This window comes from Podarcis muralis, chromosome 1, assembly GCF_964188315.1.
Source record: "Podarcis muralis chromosome 1, rPodMur119.hap1.1, whole genome shotgun sequence".
NCBI classification, from domain to species: domain Eukaryota; kingdom Metazoa; phylum Chordata; class Lepidosauria; order Squamata; family Lacertidae; genus Podarcis; species Podarcis muralis.
Window position 1 is genome coordinate 7,789,385 of NC_135655.1, and position 16,098 is coordinate 7,805,482.

The following is a 16,098-nucleotide window of genomic DNA, read 5'->3' on the forward strand; positions in this document are numbered from 1 at the left end:
CCCCGCGAGGGGAGGAGCCAATGGGAGGCCGCGCCGCGCAGATCCTGCTCAACAGCTTGTTATTTGGGTGTTGAGCCGCGCAAGGCAGCAGCAGCAGCCCGTCAGGGAGCCAGAGCGCGCGAGCCAGAGGCAGCCCGGGCTGCCGGGGGCGGGGAAGAGGCGGAGCCGAGGCGCGAGACCACAGGCCCGTCCTCCTTCCCCACCTCCCTCCCTCCCTCCCCGCTGCCGCCGCTCGCTCCGTCGTCGTCGTCGTCGTCCTTCGCCGCCTCAGCCGCCGCCGCTTCTTCCCTGCTCGGGGTCGGACGGCGGAGACGCGCCCACGTCTTACACCGGAGGAAGGAAACGGGGCAGCCGCCGCCGCCGGATCCTGGTCGGCGGTGAGTTGGTGGCGGGGCTGAGGGGGCCTGGCCGGGCTTGGAGGGAAGGCAGGGGACCCCTGCGCTGGAACTCGGGATCCCCTCCGGAGGGTGCGGGAGGCCCGGGCGGGATCCTCCTCCTCCGCCTGACCGGGGAGGCGGAGAAGCGCTGCCGCCTTCTGCCTCCTTCCCCTCACAACACACCGGCCAAGTCCTCCTTCCTCTTGCCACACTTTGAGCAGGCTCTCTTTCCCCGCCACATCTGGACGAGGCCCCCTTCAGCTCGGGGCGGGCCTCCTCCCCATTACTTCTCTTTTCCCTTCTCCCCCCTCAGAAGGAAAGCCCTTCCTCAGTTGCCTCGGCCTTCCTCGGAGGGGGGGGGGTTGGAGGGGTTCTTGCCATCGCCTTGGTTGGGGGTCCGAGGGGCTTGTGTCTTGGGGGGCGGCCGGGGTGGGCCGGGAGGCGAGGGGGGTTCACAGAGGCCAAGGCCTAGAAGAGGGGTGAATTTTTTTTTAATCGGGTGGGTGGGAAAGGGGGGGGGGATGTGTTTCCTTTCGGAGTCGAGAAGCGTTTCCCAAAACACAGCACGAATTTTGTTTTGGGGGCGGAAGGAGGAGGGCTTCGGCATATGGGGAAGTGCGTTTAAAAGGAATGGGGCTTGTTTCGAGCGAGGCCTGGATGTGAATCGGAGTGGGAACTAAGTGCAGGGGGTGGGGGAAGAAGGTCTGAGGTGCTTTCCAGCCAGGAAAAGCAAAAGAGTGGCTTTGCTAAGCGGTCGAGGGGATGTTGCCGACAACTCGCCGCAGCCCTGTGCACCCTTGGGTGCAAGTCCCACTTGAGTACATACTTTTGAGTAAACATGCAGAGGATCAAGCTGGAAGTCGTAAATGGAGGGTGTGTCTGCATTTGACTGGCCTGTCAGCCTCCCCTTTGCCAGGCAGCATTTTTACCTTCAGATATCTTCTTGTCTGTCTTTTCAGATTTAAGAAAGCTAAGAGAGGGGGGCTGAAGATCCTGGCTTCTTGGGATTGCTCCTGTTTCTTGATCATCCTCTTGCTTCCTTTAAGTGAATGTCTTCTCCGTGGCCTTAGAGTTTCTTTTCTTGACAGGCTGAAGAGAAAAGGATGGATGACAGTTACTGACGGGGGACACAGAGATGAGCAAGAGGGAGCTGAAATAGAGAGAAGGTAGCAGCATCAGCTACTTCTCAACCAGAACTCCAAATTGCCCACTTACTACTTTTCAGCACTTTCCTTCTCCTTGTCAGTATGAGGCCTGGAGTGAGTGTTCTACAGATGCAGAAGTTCTGCGTTGTGTACACTAAGGAGAGGATTGTGTTTTCATAATTGACCACTGACTTCACAGTTTAATTTCTTGCTCTTGACTTCTGTCACTATTTTATATTTACATGTATGAATATTACCATTTTCTCCTTGTTTTCTAGATTTTTCTTCAACTGTGGTAAAAAGAAAACGTTTGAGCTGGAATCCCTCAAATAACCTTCAAAGATGAAGGTAAATCTGTTTCTCAACTTCTCAGTTTTCCCTTCTCTTCAGTTTTCTATCCTGCCAATGATTGTGTATTATTTTCCTTCAATGTTAAAAGTACATCATTCTGTTGAATACATATTTAGTGAAATATGGTTCATATGCCACTGCTAAGGGAGCTTGCCTTTTGCTAAACCTGTCTGCAAACCCAGTGAACAATTTAATATTACAGTATAGAAATACAATAGCATAAAATAGGATGCTGCCTCATACCAGGTCAAATTATTGATTCATCTAGGCTAGTACTGGCTGTCCACTATCTCAGGCAGAGGTCATTTCTGTTTCATGCTTCCTGATGCTGGAAATTGAAGTTGAGACCTTTGTTTTACTTATGTGTACTCACTGGGAAGCTACTTTCCAGCTCTGGAAAGAAATGAGGCATTCCTCTTCTGGTTCTTTACATTCAAGAACTTATATATCAGTAATATCAGTGCTAAAATTCTTGCTTACATTGTGTTTCAAATGTTTCTCTGAAAAGTTGAAATTGCTGTTTTCCACTACGGTGTATTGGGAATGAGAAGTGAAATTGTATCCCTGCCCACTCATTTGCTGGGTTGTAAGATTGTTCGCTAGTTATTACTTGCTGTTAAAAACATCACCATTCAGTGCTACTTGTTCGTTAGTTATTACTTGTCATTAAAAAGGTCACTATTCAGTGATGCTAATTCATTGAACAGAAGTATGGTCAAAGTTGATCAAAGTGAAAGTACATAAGACACTGCCTTATACTTATTTTCTAATGAATTAAGTCCTAATTGTTGGACTAAGGCTGCAATCTAATGCACACTTACCTGGGAACTACCCTGTTGAAATGTGCTGTTAAAGTATTTTCTAATAAATGGGCTGTTAAGCTGGCAAATGATCCAGTGTTGTATCAGCAGTTAAAACTTTGTTAACCTCTGCTGTTCTGTATCCAGGTGCTTGTTTTTTTTGGGGGGTGCAGCTTTTGGAAAAAGTGAACAGAAAACTAAGGAAAATTAGTGTTGCATTCTATCCTCATTAAACAACAATTGGGCTTGTTTCTTTTTCTTTCAACTGTATATGAGAAATGTATTCCGAAACGAAAAGTTTGACTGTTGGTATGTCTGCCTGAGAAACCACTTGTGGCCAGTAAGACTTAAAACCCATTGGCTGAAGCAGCAGCTGTCAGTTTTTTTGTTTCCAACTGCAATGTTTGAGTATCATGCACTTCTTCAAAGACTTCAGAGCATGCAATCCATCTTGCAGAAATACACATTCTTGTAGGATTATTTTTAGTGTTTTCAGTGTGTACTGTTAAGTATTGGTCACTGTAAGCTGCTGTCCAAATAGTAGATTACAAATGGTATAAAGATTTGGATTAATCTATATGCTATCTTAGTAAAAGCAAAACACAAGAACCAAGTCATTTCTCTTTTTGGTGACTAGAGTTTTTTTCTGAATGGATAAACTAAATAAATCACAATAGATTCTAAAGACTTGTTGGGTCAGAGCAAACCTGTGTGTATATGCAACTCCACTGATTGCCAGTGGCAGGTCTTAGTCTGTCAGTTACTTCCTGGAGACTTAAAAGTTTTTCATCGTGGTTTTGTTACGATTAAGCTTAAAATTGTGCCATCTGAACCTTGAGAAGTGTGCTTGAATGCTTCCACCCTTTGACCATTTTTTGCTCTCTCTTCAGGCAGCAGATGAGCCTGCCTACCTGACAGTTGGGACTGATGTCAGTGCCAAATACCGGGGTGCCTTCTGCGAGGCAAAAATTAAGACAGTAAAAAGGCTGGTGAAAGTCAAGGTAAGAGAGAGCACTAATGCCAGTGCATTAGCCACAGGTCTTTCACATCACCTATTTCCTTAGATACTTTTAGCTAGAGACCCGGGGAACTTCTGCATGAAAGTGCATACATCCTGCTGCTAAGGAAGCCCAGCCCAATAGGACACCCTGCTGAAATAAAAAGCTTGCCCAAATGTAAGGTAGCATCATTTATTTTCCAGCAGTAAGAAACCCCACTTGTTTTCTCTCTTCTGGTCCAAATAAGTGTTACAGCATTGGGGTCGAGGAGAGAATCAGGAATAACCTGCATTTCTCCTTGGATGTGTCCAGGTTCATTTTAGGAGTCTATCTTTGCTGAAGAGCAGGGTTTTTGTTTTTAAAAAGAAAAATCAATAACAATTTGCGCTTACTATAAATTTGATGGGGCTTTTTTTGTAAGTGCTGAAATGGGTAAGGATTAAGGCGAGCCCTTCATAGGCTTCACCTGTATGATATCAAGAAATTCAGCTTTAAAAATACATTCGTTTCTGAAGTGTTTCCATTAAGAGTATCTTCTAGCAATGGAGTGCACGGGTCTACAGTCGCTGGATCGTTAAGAGAGCTTTCTAATTGGTGTAATCTGCTGTGTTATCAAAGACACAGACTTATGGCTAAGTTGCTGGTGTAGCAGGAATTGTGATTTGCTCAGTCATTGAACAAGAGAAAGCAAATCTCTAATGGATCTGAGTTAATGGATCAGTTGCATGTGAAGCCATGATCATGTTGGTATTTTGCCTCACAATTAATAGTCTCATGGCACCTTTCAAAAGACTCACAGATTTAGACTCCAGTCTTGTGCCCACTTTCAAGTCCCAGTGACCATAATGGGACATCCTTTTGAGTGAAAATGTATATGATTGTCCTGTTAGGTAAAGGTAAAGGGACCCCTGACCATTAGGTCCAGTCGTGACCAACTCTGGGGTTGCGGCGCTCATCTTGCTTTATTGGCCGAGGGAGCCGGCGTACAGCTTCCGGGTCATGTGGCCAGCATGACTAAGCCGCTTCTGGAGAACCAGAGCAACGCACGGAAAAGCTGTTTACCTTCCCGCCAAAGCGGTACCAATTTATCTACTTGCACTTTGACGTGCTTTCGAACTGCTAGGTTGGCAGGAGCAGGGACCGAGCAACGGGAGCTCACCCCGTCACGGGGATTCGAACCGCCTACCTTCCGATCAGCAAGTCCTAGGCTCTGTGGTTTAACCCACAGCGCCAACTGTGTCCCTTTGCCCTGTTATTGTGGCATAAACCTCAGTCAGCTAAAACGTGTTGTTCTTTGATTTGTGTCAAGAGTTTCAATGTACTACACTGTATGTAAAAAATGGATTTACTAAGGAAACATCATTGGAATCCCCCATCCCCAGATCAGTTATTGACCTGACTTGGCAACCAGACAAATACCATATACTCAGTTGATAACATGAAATTAAATTTCTTGCCATTTCTTCCATAGTTGTGCTACCATTTTATTTGAATGCTTTTAATAAAAGCAAACTTCCATGTTTGAAAAATCTTACTTAGAATAATGTTCTACTCTGCATGCTGGCATATAGGGTGAGATCCGATGTCACAGCAATGTGCACTTTCTCCCCTTCTGCTCTCACCCCCAGTCGGATCTGGAAAGTCCCCATACCTGCTGGGGCATACTTTAGGGAGCAACCTACTGGCGCATAAAAGCCTTGTGTGTGCACACATGAAAGTCCATTGCTCAAGTGGGCTGATGTTGAATCTCACAATAAATGACATGCATTTTTTAACCTCTTTGCAAGTAAAATCGTTTTCTTTAAAATCCCTCTCAAAATATGCAGGTGATCTTAAAACAGGATAATTCAACACAGTTGGTGCAAGATGACCAAGTGAAAGGACCTTTAAGGGTATGTGTGAATGTTTTCTTCAAAAGTTATCAGTAAATTAAAAAAAACTGTGCATTTAAATGCCTGATTCAGAGTAAGACAAATGACAGCAGCATTCCTGTTTGACTTTAGTTCTCAGATTCAGGCATATTTTTTTTCCACCGAAATATTAAAGTGAGGATATACAAATAGTTCAGTCAAAAAACGGAGGAAGAAATTATCTACGAAAGGAAAACTGTATAAAGTAGAATATTTCAGAGCAATGTTTATGTAACCATTCCTCACTTCAGAAACTTGATACAAAGTTTCTGAGTCCAAAAGCTTGGCCTTCCATGGGGTAATTTTCAGTCTTGGTTCCATGATGGTACAGACTATTCAGCTGACAATGAAACACATCCAGGTCCCACAGTCTTTGCACTTAAGTGCCTTTGAAATAAAAAGCAACATCTAAGGGCATTAGCTTTTTTAGTCTTGAAAGACTTTACTGCTGAGAGGAGAGTCAAATTCTGCTAAGGAAAAAGTGTGCATCCATTTCTCTGTGTGAAGTGGGAAGCCCGCAAACAACTATTATTCCCTCTGCTGCTTGATGAGCAGTGGTATCATCCTGCACGGCAGCTGATAATCCCACACAGCAAGAACCACACCCTTAACTGTGACTGAATGGGCAAAAGGAAGGCAAGTATACAGGCAGCTATCCCACACTTAAATGCAGGGTGCTGACTTGTCGTTCTGAAAGCAAATCGAAAATAAGTACATGTAAAATTCAAATCTAGGGGAGCAAAACTAGTGCCTTAGTTGTCAAAAGGTTGAGGAACACTTAGGCACTATTGGGTTTAAATTTAGGGTGTTGATCTGTACGAGGAACTGAATGTGATTTCTAACATTATAGGTTGGTGCAACTGTTGAAACCAAGATGTCTGATGGATCGTTTCAAGAGGCCACTGTCAGTAAACTGACAGATGCAAGCTGGTATACTGTAGGTAAGTAGATTTCTGTGCCAAAGTAGATTTCACTGGCACTAAGATACACATAATTTCTTCTCTGTCCCAGATGCACAGCGGTTTTTGAGCAGATCTCATGACTTTTTAAACTTCCCAATAAAATAGGGCGTCTGTATAGAAGGAATATTGCCAAATGTTTAACAATGATTTAGAAGTTGGGGGGGACGGGACATGGAGCCAATTAAAATACCTCAAGCCACACCCCTCACCAGCCCTGCATGAGTCCTTTTGCCTGGCTGTAATGTGTCCTTGAACTCTGATGGTGATAGTAATACTTGCTTTCTTGGATAGAGAGGGATGTGTGAGTGTGAAGACACTAACCAACTCTGCAGAAGCAAAAAAACACATTTATTGCTGCACCTAGTATTGCCTCCGCTCTGCCTGTCGCTGCTGTGTGGCTCCCATAAGGTTGCCCAGAGGGGAATGTGACCCTTGGGCTAAAAAAGGTCCATGTTGCTTACATAGTGGTCTCTTCAGCATTAAAAAGCGATACATCAAAAGTATCTGATGGGTTGTTGAGTTAATCCATGATCGGTAGATGGACCGTACTACTTCAGATTGTACTTGTGTGTCCGTTGTAGAAATGCCCAATTATGCTAAAAACAGCTCCCTGAAATGTACCAGACTATCAATTTTTAGATTTATCCTGCCTGCAGACTGAAATGGTGTGGTTAAGCAACGGATGCTTCATGTGGAGCTCTGTTTTGCAAGGGATGGAGAACCTCTGGTCCTCCAGATGTTGCTAGAGTACTATTCCCATCATTCCCGACAATTGGCTGTGCTGGCTGGGGTTGTTGGGAGTTTGTCCAACAACATCTGGAGGGCTACAGGTTCCCCACCCCTGGCCTGAGGATGCCAGGCTTTGAGTTAGGAGCTCAGCCTCTTAGGAAAAACCAGGCTATGTGGATAAAGTGAGCACACAAGTTTAGAAAAGTTAAGTGTAAACTACTTCCCTAGGGCTCATCTTTACCAGCTACACTAAGCACCTCCATTAGTGTCATACTTAATGGCTGTACCTTCATACTTTTGAATAGGAGAGACAAGAGAAGCGATGGATTGTTGTGAGTTTTGTATTTCCTGATATGGCTGTACTTAGCCTCATAAATAGTCATTTGCCTTCTTGTCATTGGGGCTAAGGATTGCTTTTGGGATTCCCCCTTGTAGGTCACAAATGATAAACATATGTATGTATGAGCAGAGAGACTAGTAATTTGTGTGGCACTAGCAAGGCTTCTGGAAGGGGTAAAGGCCAAGGCAGTGGATTTTCTTTTAACTTCTGTGTTAAAATAAGTTAACAAGCTGAGAACAGTTTGCTGTATGACAGTGTTTTTCAAGTGTAATTGTGTTTACATAGCAACAAAATATTGGAAAACATAATTCCTTTGGCTGCCCTGAGCATCACTCCTAAAGTTTAAAGAAATTGCAGAATTGGTTTTGGCATGTTTGCATTTCTGTGCCTTTGGACTGATAATTGTGGCCCAGGAGCTTGGAAATTGTTTCAGGGACCCTAAATACCTTCTCTAGCATTTCTCAGCCAAAGAGACCAAGATTTTGGAGAACTACTGCCAGTTATGGTAGATCATACTGAGTTAGATGGGTTCGTGGTCTGATCTGGTATTGGATAACTTTACTTATTCATATTGCCCTCTGCCACCTGAGAATTGTTAACAGTGTCTTGTAAAATAAAACATAACAGTATTTTAAATATTTGTCACTGGACTTTAAATTAAGTTGTAATGTTGTTTTTAATAAGGAGGATTTGTAAGTTTAGAATGCCCGACATATTGTTGTTGAGATAACTGCATGGATTTTAAACAAACTTTATCCCATTTGAACAAAGGCTTATTTGTAAGTTGCTTCTTTCAAGAAGTTCTGCAAGTCCTTTGCATACTTAATTCTTGAGTAAATATTATTCTCTGGAAGAATGGCTTAAAAGTGTTCTAGGGCTGTTTCATGCAAGTGTCAAGGACAAGAATGTAGTGGCAGTCAAATTCCTGCTTCCAGCACTGCATTAAGAATTGAAAATTGACTTATAACTGGAAAGTTTGTTTTGGTAAGCCTTAATGTATTAACTAAACTTCACAGGGTTTCATGTGTTAAATTGTTTGGCTTTTGTCCCCCTTTACAAAAGCTCCAGGAAAGTGTATCTGTACTTTGCCCGGCTGCAGGGATATGCATTAAAATATTACTTGCCTCTGGAAATAGCTTGTGTGTGTGCCTTTAAGCAGATACTGACACTGCTTTATGTGGAATATGAAGGTTCTGGTTTGGTTGATTTCACTCTGGTCCATGTTTGCTGTCATATTGAGCAGGGCCAGCAGCTTCTTGAATAGACCAGCATTTTCTCTATTTAACAGCTGGTCTCTGGTTTCCAGGTGGATACCTAGGTTCTTGTCCTAAGCTGGAATACACGTGGATAGAATTGTAGCCTTATGCCTCAATGAATAATTGTCTTCACCTGAACAAAGGTGGTTTGTAGTGAGAGTAAGAAAATGCGAAGGAAAGCGTTGAGGAATGAATGCACCCTTTTTGTGGTGACACATGAATGCAAGGGGAAATCAGTGTCTCAGAGTTTGTTGTGGCTGGTGGGATCTTCCCCCGAGTGGAGTTCTGCTCAGGTGATGCTTCTGCAGGCAGAAGTGGGAGGAGACTTTCCTCGATTTCTGCCTGCAATCTCTTGCACTCTCCGAAAACCTGTTTTAGAAGGTTGGGAAAAGGCTAACTTAGGATCCAAGCCAGAATCATTCCTTCTGGTAAGCAAGTTCTAAAAAATATTGGCTGTGGCCCAAAGATGAATGCTGCAAGATCTGTGGAACTTAAATTTTCTATTTTAGCCGCAGCCCAGCCTCCACACTGCAAGAGATGCTGACATTTGGGTCACTCTCACTTGACTTGGAGTAACGTTTACATAGTTCAAATGGAATTCATGACTACAAGATGGACAGCAGCAATATACCTTTAAATACCAAATAAGGGGTGATTGATCATCTTCATGCCCTGCTTGTGAGCACTTGGGTGGCAAAATCTCCGAAATGGAAGACAGATAGGAAGGCAAGCAGTTCATATTTCTTTATTATTGAAAGAGAGAATAAAAGGCATAAGGACCACTGGTCAAAGATTTGACAGGTCTCCTGATTGCTGACAGACAGAAAGGAGTTCTATACAGTAACTGAATGGAAATTTAAGCTGCTATCTCTCAAAATACGGGTAGCCAACATAGTGCCTTCCAGATGTGATGGTACAGCTCTTATAATCCCTGACCTTGAGCCACGCTGCCTGCGGCTGAGAGGAGTTAGGAGTCATACAACACCCGGATGGCTCCATCTTGCTTACCCTTCCTTAAAACATGGGTTAGTGTATTGACCAGATGCAACTGCTGCATAGTATAAGTCAGTCAAACTACATATGGTTAGGGATGGGGGAAAGCTACAAAATATGGAGTGAGCTATTGACACCTTAAGCACCTTTAACTCAATGTTGCAGATTCGTGTCAATTGCTTTTTTCTCAGTCTGCAAACACTGTTAAAGGAAAAGAAAATCTTAGGCCTTCCCTGTTAACTCCTCTGGGCCTGCCTCACACTGGACTGGTGCGAAGGCAATGCTTGTTCCTTACTAAGAACAAACCTTCATTTGTTAACTGCAGGTAGCTGGAGCCAGCATTTAAGCCAGCTGTTGTTAGCAGGGCACCAGTGTTATCATAAACTGATAAATGTCTTTTAATTTTGCCAGAGACTAGCCCTCAGACTCTCTGTGGCAATTGGATTGTTTCTTCCTTGTTAAGGAGGTAGTTGTGTTAGTGGGCTTCAATTTTGGAGCTCTCCTCTCTCTGCAGCATGAATTTGCCGTATCCAACTTTTTAACCTTTGGGGAAAATCGTTGCTGATTGTTAGAAGGCATAACTGGCTACAGCTGCATGCTTGTCTGAAGTGAGCGCTATGGGAGAGGAAGGGGGGAGCTGTCGTCCATCCCCCCCCCCCAGATGTTGGTGACTCCCAACTTGCATCAGCACCAGCCAGAATGGCCAATGGTCAGGAAAGATGGGAGCTGGAGCCCAACAACCTCTGGAAGGCAACAGATTCAGACTCGAAGAGATTGAATTCAGTTCTTCCCTCAACCATGAACATGAAAGGTGTCCCCTCAGCCTCTCAGTCTCATCATCTGTTATATGGGACTGATAGTTGTAGTCAGGAGTGTACTCAACATTTTTCTGAAATGTGTACCCATGTCCCCTAATTGTCACACATAAACCAGAGTGTTGTAGTGGTTAGAAGGCTGAATTGGGAATAGGGAGATTTGTGTTTAAAACCCCGCTTAACCGTAAAGCTAACTATGTTAACTATGATCAAGTTGCTGTCTCTTAGACTAGCTCAGTGTTTCCCAACCTTGGGCCTCCAACTGTTTTTGAACTACAATTCCCATCATCCCTGACCACTGGTCTTGCTAGCTTGGGATGATGGGGGTTGTAATCCAAAAACAGCTGGAGGCCCAAGGTTGGGAAACACTGGACTAGCTTACTTTAAAGCATTGCTGCGGGGATTTTGTGTGTCATTGTGTGAGGGTTTGTTTGGTTTTGTGTGTGTTTTGTGCCATGGGGGGTGCTTTTATACAGCCTTGAGCGCCTTGGTGGTACAGTATAGAAATGGTGATAAGAATAAAATGTCCTTTTGAGATCTCAGGGCTTGCCAACTTGGTGCCCTCCAGGTGTCCTTGGGCACTAGCTCCCATCACTGAGGCCCAGCGTCGAGGGCATTCTGACTGTTCCCTCGCTGCAAGAAGTTAGGTTACGGGGAACCAGGCAGAGGGCCTTCTTGGTAGTGGCACCTGTCCCGTGGAACGCCCTCCCAGCAGATGTCAAGGCAATAAACAACTACCGTATTTTTTGCTCTATAAGACTCACTTTTTCCCTCCTAAAAAGTAAGGGGAAATGTGTGTGCGCAACTATCCCAGAAGCCAGAACAGCAAGAGAGAACGCTGCTTTCGCTGTGCAGCGATCCTCCCTCTTCTTGTTCTGGCTTCTGAGATTCAGGGGGAAAAAATTCTTGTTTTCATCCTCCAAAAACTAGGTGCGTCTTATGGTCTGGTGCGTCTTATAGAGCGAAAAATACGGTATTTTACTTTTAAAAGACAACTGAAGGCGGCCCTGTTTAGGGAATTTTTAATGTCTGATGCTGTGTTGTTTTTAATATTCGGTTGGAAGCCGCCCAGAGTGGCTGGGGAAACCCAGCCAGATGGGCGGGGTATAAATTATTATTATTATTATTATTATTATTATTATTATTATTATTATTATTTATTATTAGCCCTAGCCAGCATGGTCAGTGGTCAGGGATGATGGGAATTGTAGTTGAGGACTACGTTGTCCACTCTTGCTCGAATCATAAAACTTCTAAACAAGGGGACCAATTAAGTTTAATAAGAATGCTTATTCGGTTCTCTCATTTCTTGTTCTCCTGTGTTTTGTTGCACTTTCCATTTTGCATGTTTCAGTACGGGAAATGTTGTAGAAATGGCGATGCTACTGAGCTGGCTTACAGGTGTATAGGTATGAAGTGCTTTGCAAATTGTAAAGATGCAGCCTGGAAGCAGAGTAGCATTTACTATCTTTGATGTGTGTTTTTTGGTGGGAAAAATATGGCCGGATTCTGCTGGATCTGCACTAGCAGTTAATAAGAGAGCAAAACAGCGGCGCTGAGCTCTTGTCAGTTGTTCTTCTAGGAATCTTTAATTTTCATGGCTCCTTGACAATGTACTCTTTTAAGAACAGTTAAGTGTATTGAAAAGGTCATGCTCAGGGAGGCTTTAATTTGAAGTAGGCTGCATGTGAAGTAGATTAAAAAGGAAGGAGATTTAGAACAGCAAGGAATACTTAGCTGGGAGGAAAGAGTGGGTGGTGATACAATGGAAGTGCGGTGTTTTTTTTAATAAAATGCTTGAACCAGATGCTTGAACACCCTCTTCGCAGTACCAGTGAGACTGGTACATTTAATTGGGTGGAAGATACTATATCTGTGACATAATGCTAAATTACTAAATTTCTGTCGCTTGATTTCACTATGTCCGATAGAAGTAGAACTTCCTTTTTAAAACAGAAGTGGATTAAACACCATTGGAAAGCACTCCTTTTCTCTACTGCAGTGTCTCTGGAGTGCTGGCTGGAATAGGGAAAACTGATGCAGTAGAAGAGTGATGGGTTCCTACCCTGTAGTTCCTTGCAGCACAAGGAGGGCTGTGCGGAAGCAGTTTTTACTACACACATGACCCCTGCTGTATATGTGCAGTCCTTGCCTCTCCTCAAAGCGTAACGTTTGAAAATAGCCCAGGCATGTGACCTGTCTCTAGTAGTAATGGGCAGATCAAGGGAACAGGCCCTGCATGTTGTGTTCTGTGTGTGGCATGGAACACTGTCGCCCATAAACTGCACATAGAGGGACCAAGTGTGAAGTGACTCCAGATTCACATATTCAGATAGCCAGTGGTCCAGCACCTCTTCCTTTCCTCATTGCTCAGTGTGGACCCCACATAAAGAAACAGCCAGCAACGGGAGCCGTGATCAAAGGAATGGCTCTCCCCATTTCAAATCCTTTCTGATAAAGGATTAGATCTGTTGCTTTTTCCATATATGTCTGACTCAGGAAATGGCAGTATTTCTCATCATTCATCCTTTACTATTCTAATTCATAAAAAGAACCAAACCTTAATTTTTTTAAAAAATCTAAAAGTCATATATTCGAAGAACTAAGTGTTCCAATTCTGTATTTTTTGTTGTTTAGTATGGTGTGTTGTGCTGTCAGCTGAGACGAGGGAAACAAGCTGGGAACAAGCTTTCAGGCGAAATGAGAGCCAGTTTTTGAATAAATGTTGGCTCGAATATAGTGGTGGTGCTTGGTTACCTTTTGGCTCCTTGCCCTCATAACCTGCACCAGGGATGGGGATCCAGTGGCTCTCCAGATGTTGCTGATCTCCAAGTCCTGTCGGCTGCAGTCGGCACAGCCAGTGATCAAGGATGATGGGAGCTGAGAGTCCAACAACTTTGATCCTTTATTTAAAAAAAGTTGAATTTGCATTGACATACTCTCTTGTTTACTCTGTAAGGAAACATCTAGTCTAGAGGGGGTTAGACTTGATGACCCTCAGTGTCCCTTTCCAACTCTACAGTTCTATGATTCTATGACTTGATCATAATGCACCATTATCCTTTCCTGTGCCCTTAGAAACATCAGTGGTTTTTGATACACCCAATTCTGCTTAGAAAGTTAGTTGTGGCAGCAGGGAGTTGTTTGTTTGGGGTGCTGCTGCAGGAGGGTCACTAGCAAAACACTTCCATCTTATGAGGCATTCCCAAGAGTCACACCTACACAGGGAGAAAGTTATTTACCTGGCAACACACAGCTTACTCATAGTGCGGATGCCAATTTCAGTGTGTGAAGTAGCCTTGAGATCCAAAAGTAGACTGCAGCTCCTTCAAGGCAGGATCAAAGCAGATTTAACACATTGTTTGGCTTATCTTTCATTTAACTAATCTTTCTGATTTGAAGACTTAGCCCTGCACCAGCTCGGAACATCAGTGACATAACACTTCACCCCAGCAGCTCTTCACGTGTCAAAATTCGGGACTTTGATTAAATGAAGGGATCATGCAATTCCAAGATCAGCGGTGCATCTCCTCTGCCCCTAGGCAGAAATAAAAATCCCATGTGGCTGCTGAAGAGAGATTTTCCATCCTTGCTTAACCTTTAAGCCAATTGCCTTGGCTGCTACAACTTAGAAACTGGAAGTGGTTTCTGTTCAGTCCTGAACAAATGTGCAGCAATACTGAGGAAATGCCCAGAGGGCTCCGTTTTTTCACTGTTTCTTCCACTGGATCATAACCAAGTTCCTGACCCTCAGCACCCACCCCATTCTTTTTTCCCTATTGCCCTTGTTGTGGGCATTCTTTGCTACTTGCAGTTCACATTCTCCTCTTCCCCCACCTCCGGCAGCCTAGGCTGTGGTGGATTTGTTCATGTTGCTGCTTTTCTGGTAAAGAGCATTCCTGTGCTTTGAAAGGAGGTGCCTGTGTGTTTTAAAGTGCAACATTTAGGTTGTAGACTTTGGTTAGGGGCTCAGTTAGGAGTTGAAATGCTTGTTCTAGGGGCTGTCAAGATGGAAAGGTGATTCCAACAGTTGGATAGTTGACATTCACTCTCCTGTATTCCCTATGTACAGTTATGTATGAGATGCAGCCCTTGGCTCAGCTCAAGATAGATACGCAGTTTATCCAAACAAGTTCTCCTCAGAGTAGGCCCATTGAAATTAATGGGTCTAATTTGGTAATGTCAGTTAATTTCAGTAGGTCCACCCTGAGTGGTTGTATAAAAAAAGCATCAAGCAATTTTATGCCGGCAACATTAAAAAAAAAGAATGATTATGCATTGAAGCTTAGGTGATTTTTGACCCCAGCATGCTTGGGAGAATTAATGTTTATTTATTTATAGTTTTTATATTTCACTGTTTCCTCCAAGAACTTCAGGGTGGCATACACAGTTCTCCACCTCCTCATTTAATGTCACAACAACCCTATGAGGTAGGTTAGGCTGAAAGTCAGTGACTGACCCAAGGCCACACAGTGAATGTCATGGGGAAGTGGGGGTTTGAAAACTGATCTCCCAGGTCCTAGTCTACACTCTAACCACTATACCACACTGGCTGGCTGTAAATTTATATTGCATTGATCTGTCACACTATGCTGGAATGGTGAAGCATTGCTTCCAATTGGCTGCTTGAGGTGATCGTTGCATATTTATCTTCAGTTTGTACATGCGTGCTTTCTCTCTGGCTTTACAACATCTAAGCATATGTCCTTCACATGCTGTTCCACTGCAAGAAACTTTCATCACTAGTTGGAATATTCCATAAGAAAAAATGAGCAGAAAATGTATATGATGGAATGCAAACAATGGTGTAACAGCAGCTCAAAAGCGAGACTATTGGGGGCACTAAATATATTCACATAACAAGAATAATTTACATTTGCCATTTACTTGCCTTCGCAAATAAAGTGGTTTTTCCTTTATGTGATTTTATTGGTTTGGCTTTGTTTAGTTTTTGATGACGGTGATGAAAGGACTTTGAGACGGACATCGTTGTGTCTGAAGGGAGAGAGGCACTTTGCAGAAAGTGAGGTAAGGCTGTTTCACTCTGAAGCTGTAAACTTAACACTCTTGTTTTAACTGGAAAATTAGCAAGTTGTCATATTTTCCCCTTCCTCTCACAGACACTTGACCAACTGCCACTAACAAACCCAGAGCACTTTGGAACGCCGGTGATTGGGAAGAAATCCAACAGAGGAAGGAGATCCTCTCTTCCTGTGTGAGTGTTTTGTGATGCCTTATTTTGCTAATAGTATTACTGGGCTTTTCTCAGACCTAATCTTTCCCTTGCATTGGAACGAGGAAGGCAGGTTTGGTCTTCAGTGATGAGCTTAGAAGAGGTGTGCCTCCCTTGCAAGGAACATAATGTTGTGCAATTACACTTTACTTTCCTCCTTTCCACCCACAATCATACCACCCACTGTTT

At 43.6% G+C, this 16,098-nt stretch overlaps 1 protein-coding gene across 4 annotated transcripts in view; it reads left to right on the forward strand.

Moving 5' to 3' along the window:
• Positions 1-13: 13 nt before the first annotated feature.
• ARID4A (AT-rich interaction domain 4A) overlaps positions 14-16,098 on the forward strand; it is a 62,757-nt gene continuing 46,672 nt past the window's right edge. The window contains exons 1-8 of one of the 4 annotated variants that reach the window (XM_028731729.2): positions 14-377; positions 1,337-1,543; positions 1,801-1,870; positions 3,564-3,674; positions 5,498-5,563; positions 6,432-6,522; positions 15,625-15,704; positions 15,797-15,891. In XM_028731729.2, coding sequence (XP_028587562.2) covers positions 1,865-1,870; positions 3,564-3,674; positions 5,498-5,563; positions 6,432-6,522; positions 15,625-15,704; positions 15,797-15,891 — 449 coding nt within the window. In that variant the 5' untranslated portion in view covers positions 14-377; positions 1,337-1,543; positions 1,801-1,864. The remainder of the gene's footprint in view (positions 378-1,336; positions 1,544-1,800; positions 1,871-3,563; positions 3,675-5,497; positions 5,564-6,431; positions 6,523-15,624; positions 15,705-15,796; positions 15,892-16,098) is intronic. The other 3 variants (XM_077919577.1, XM_028731649.2, XM_028731810.2) reach the window with 3 other exon arrangements.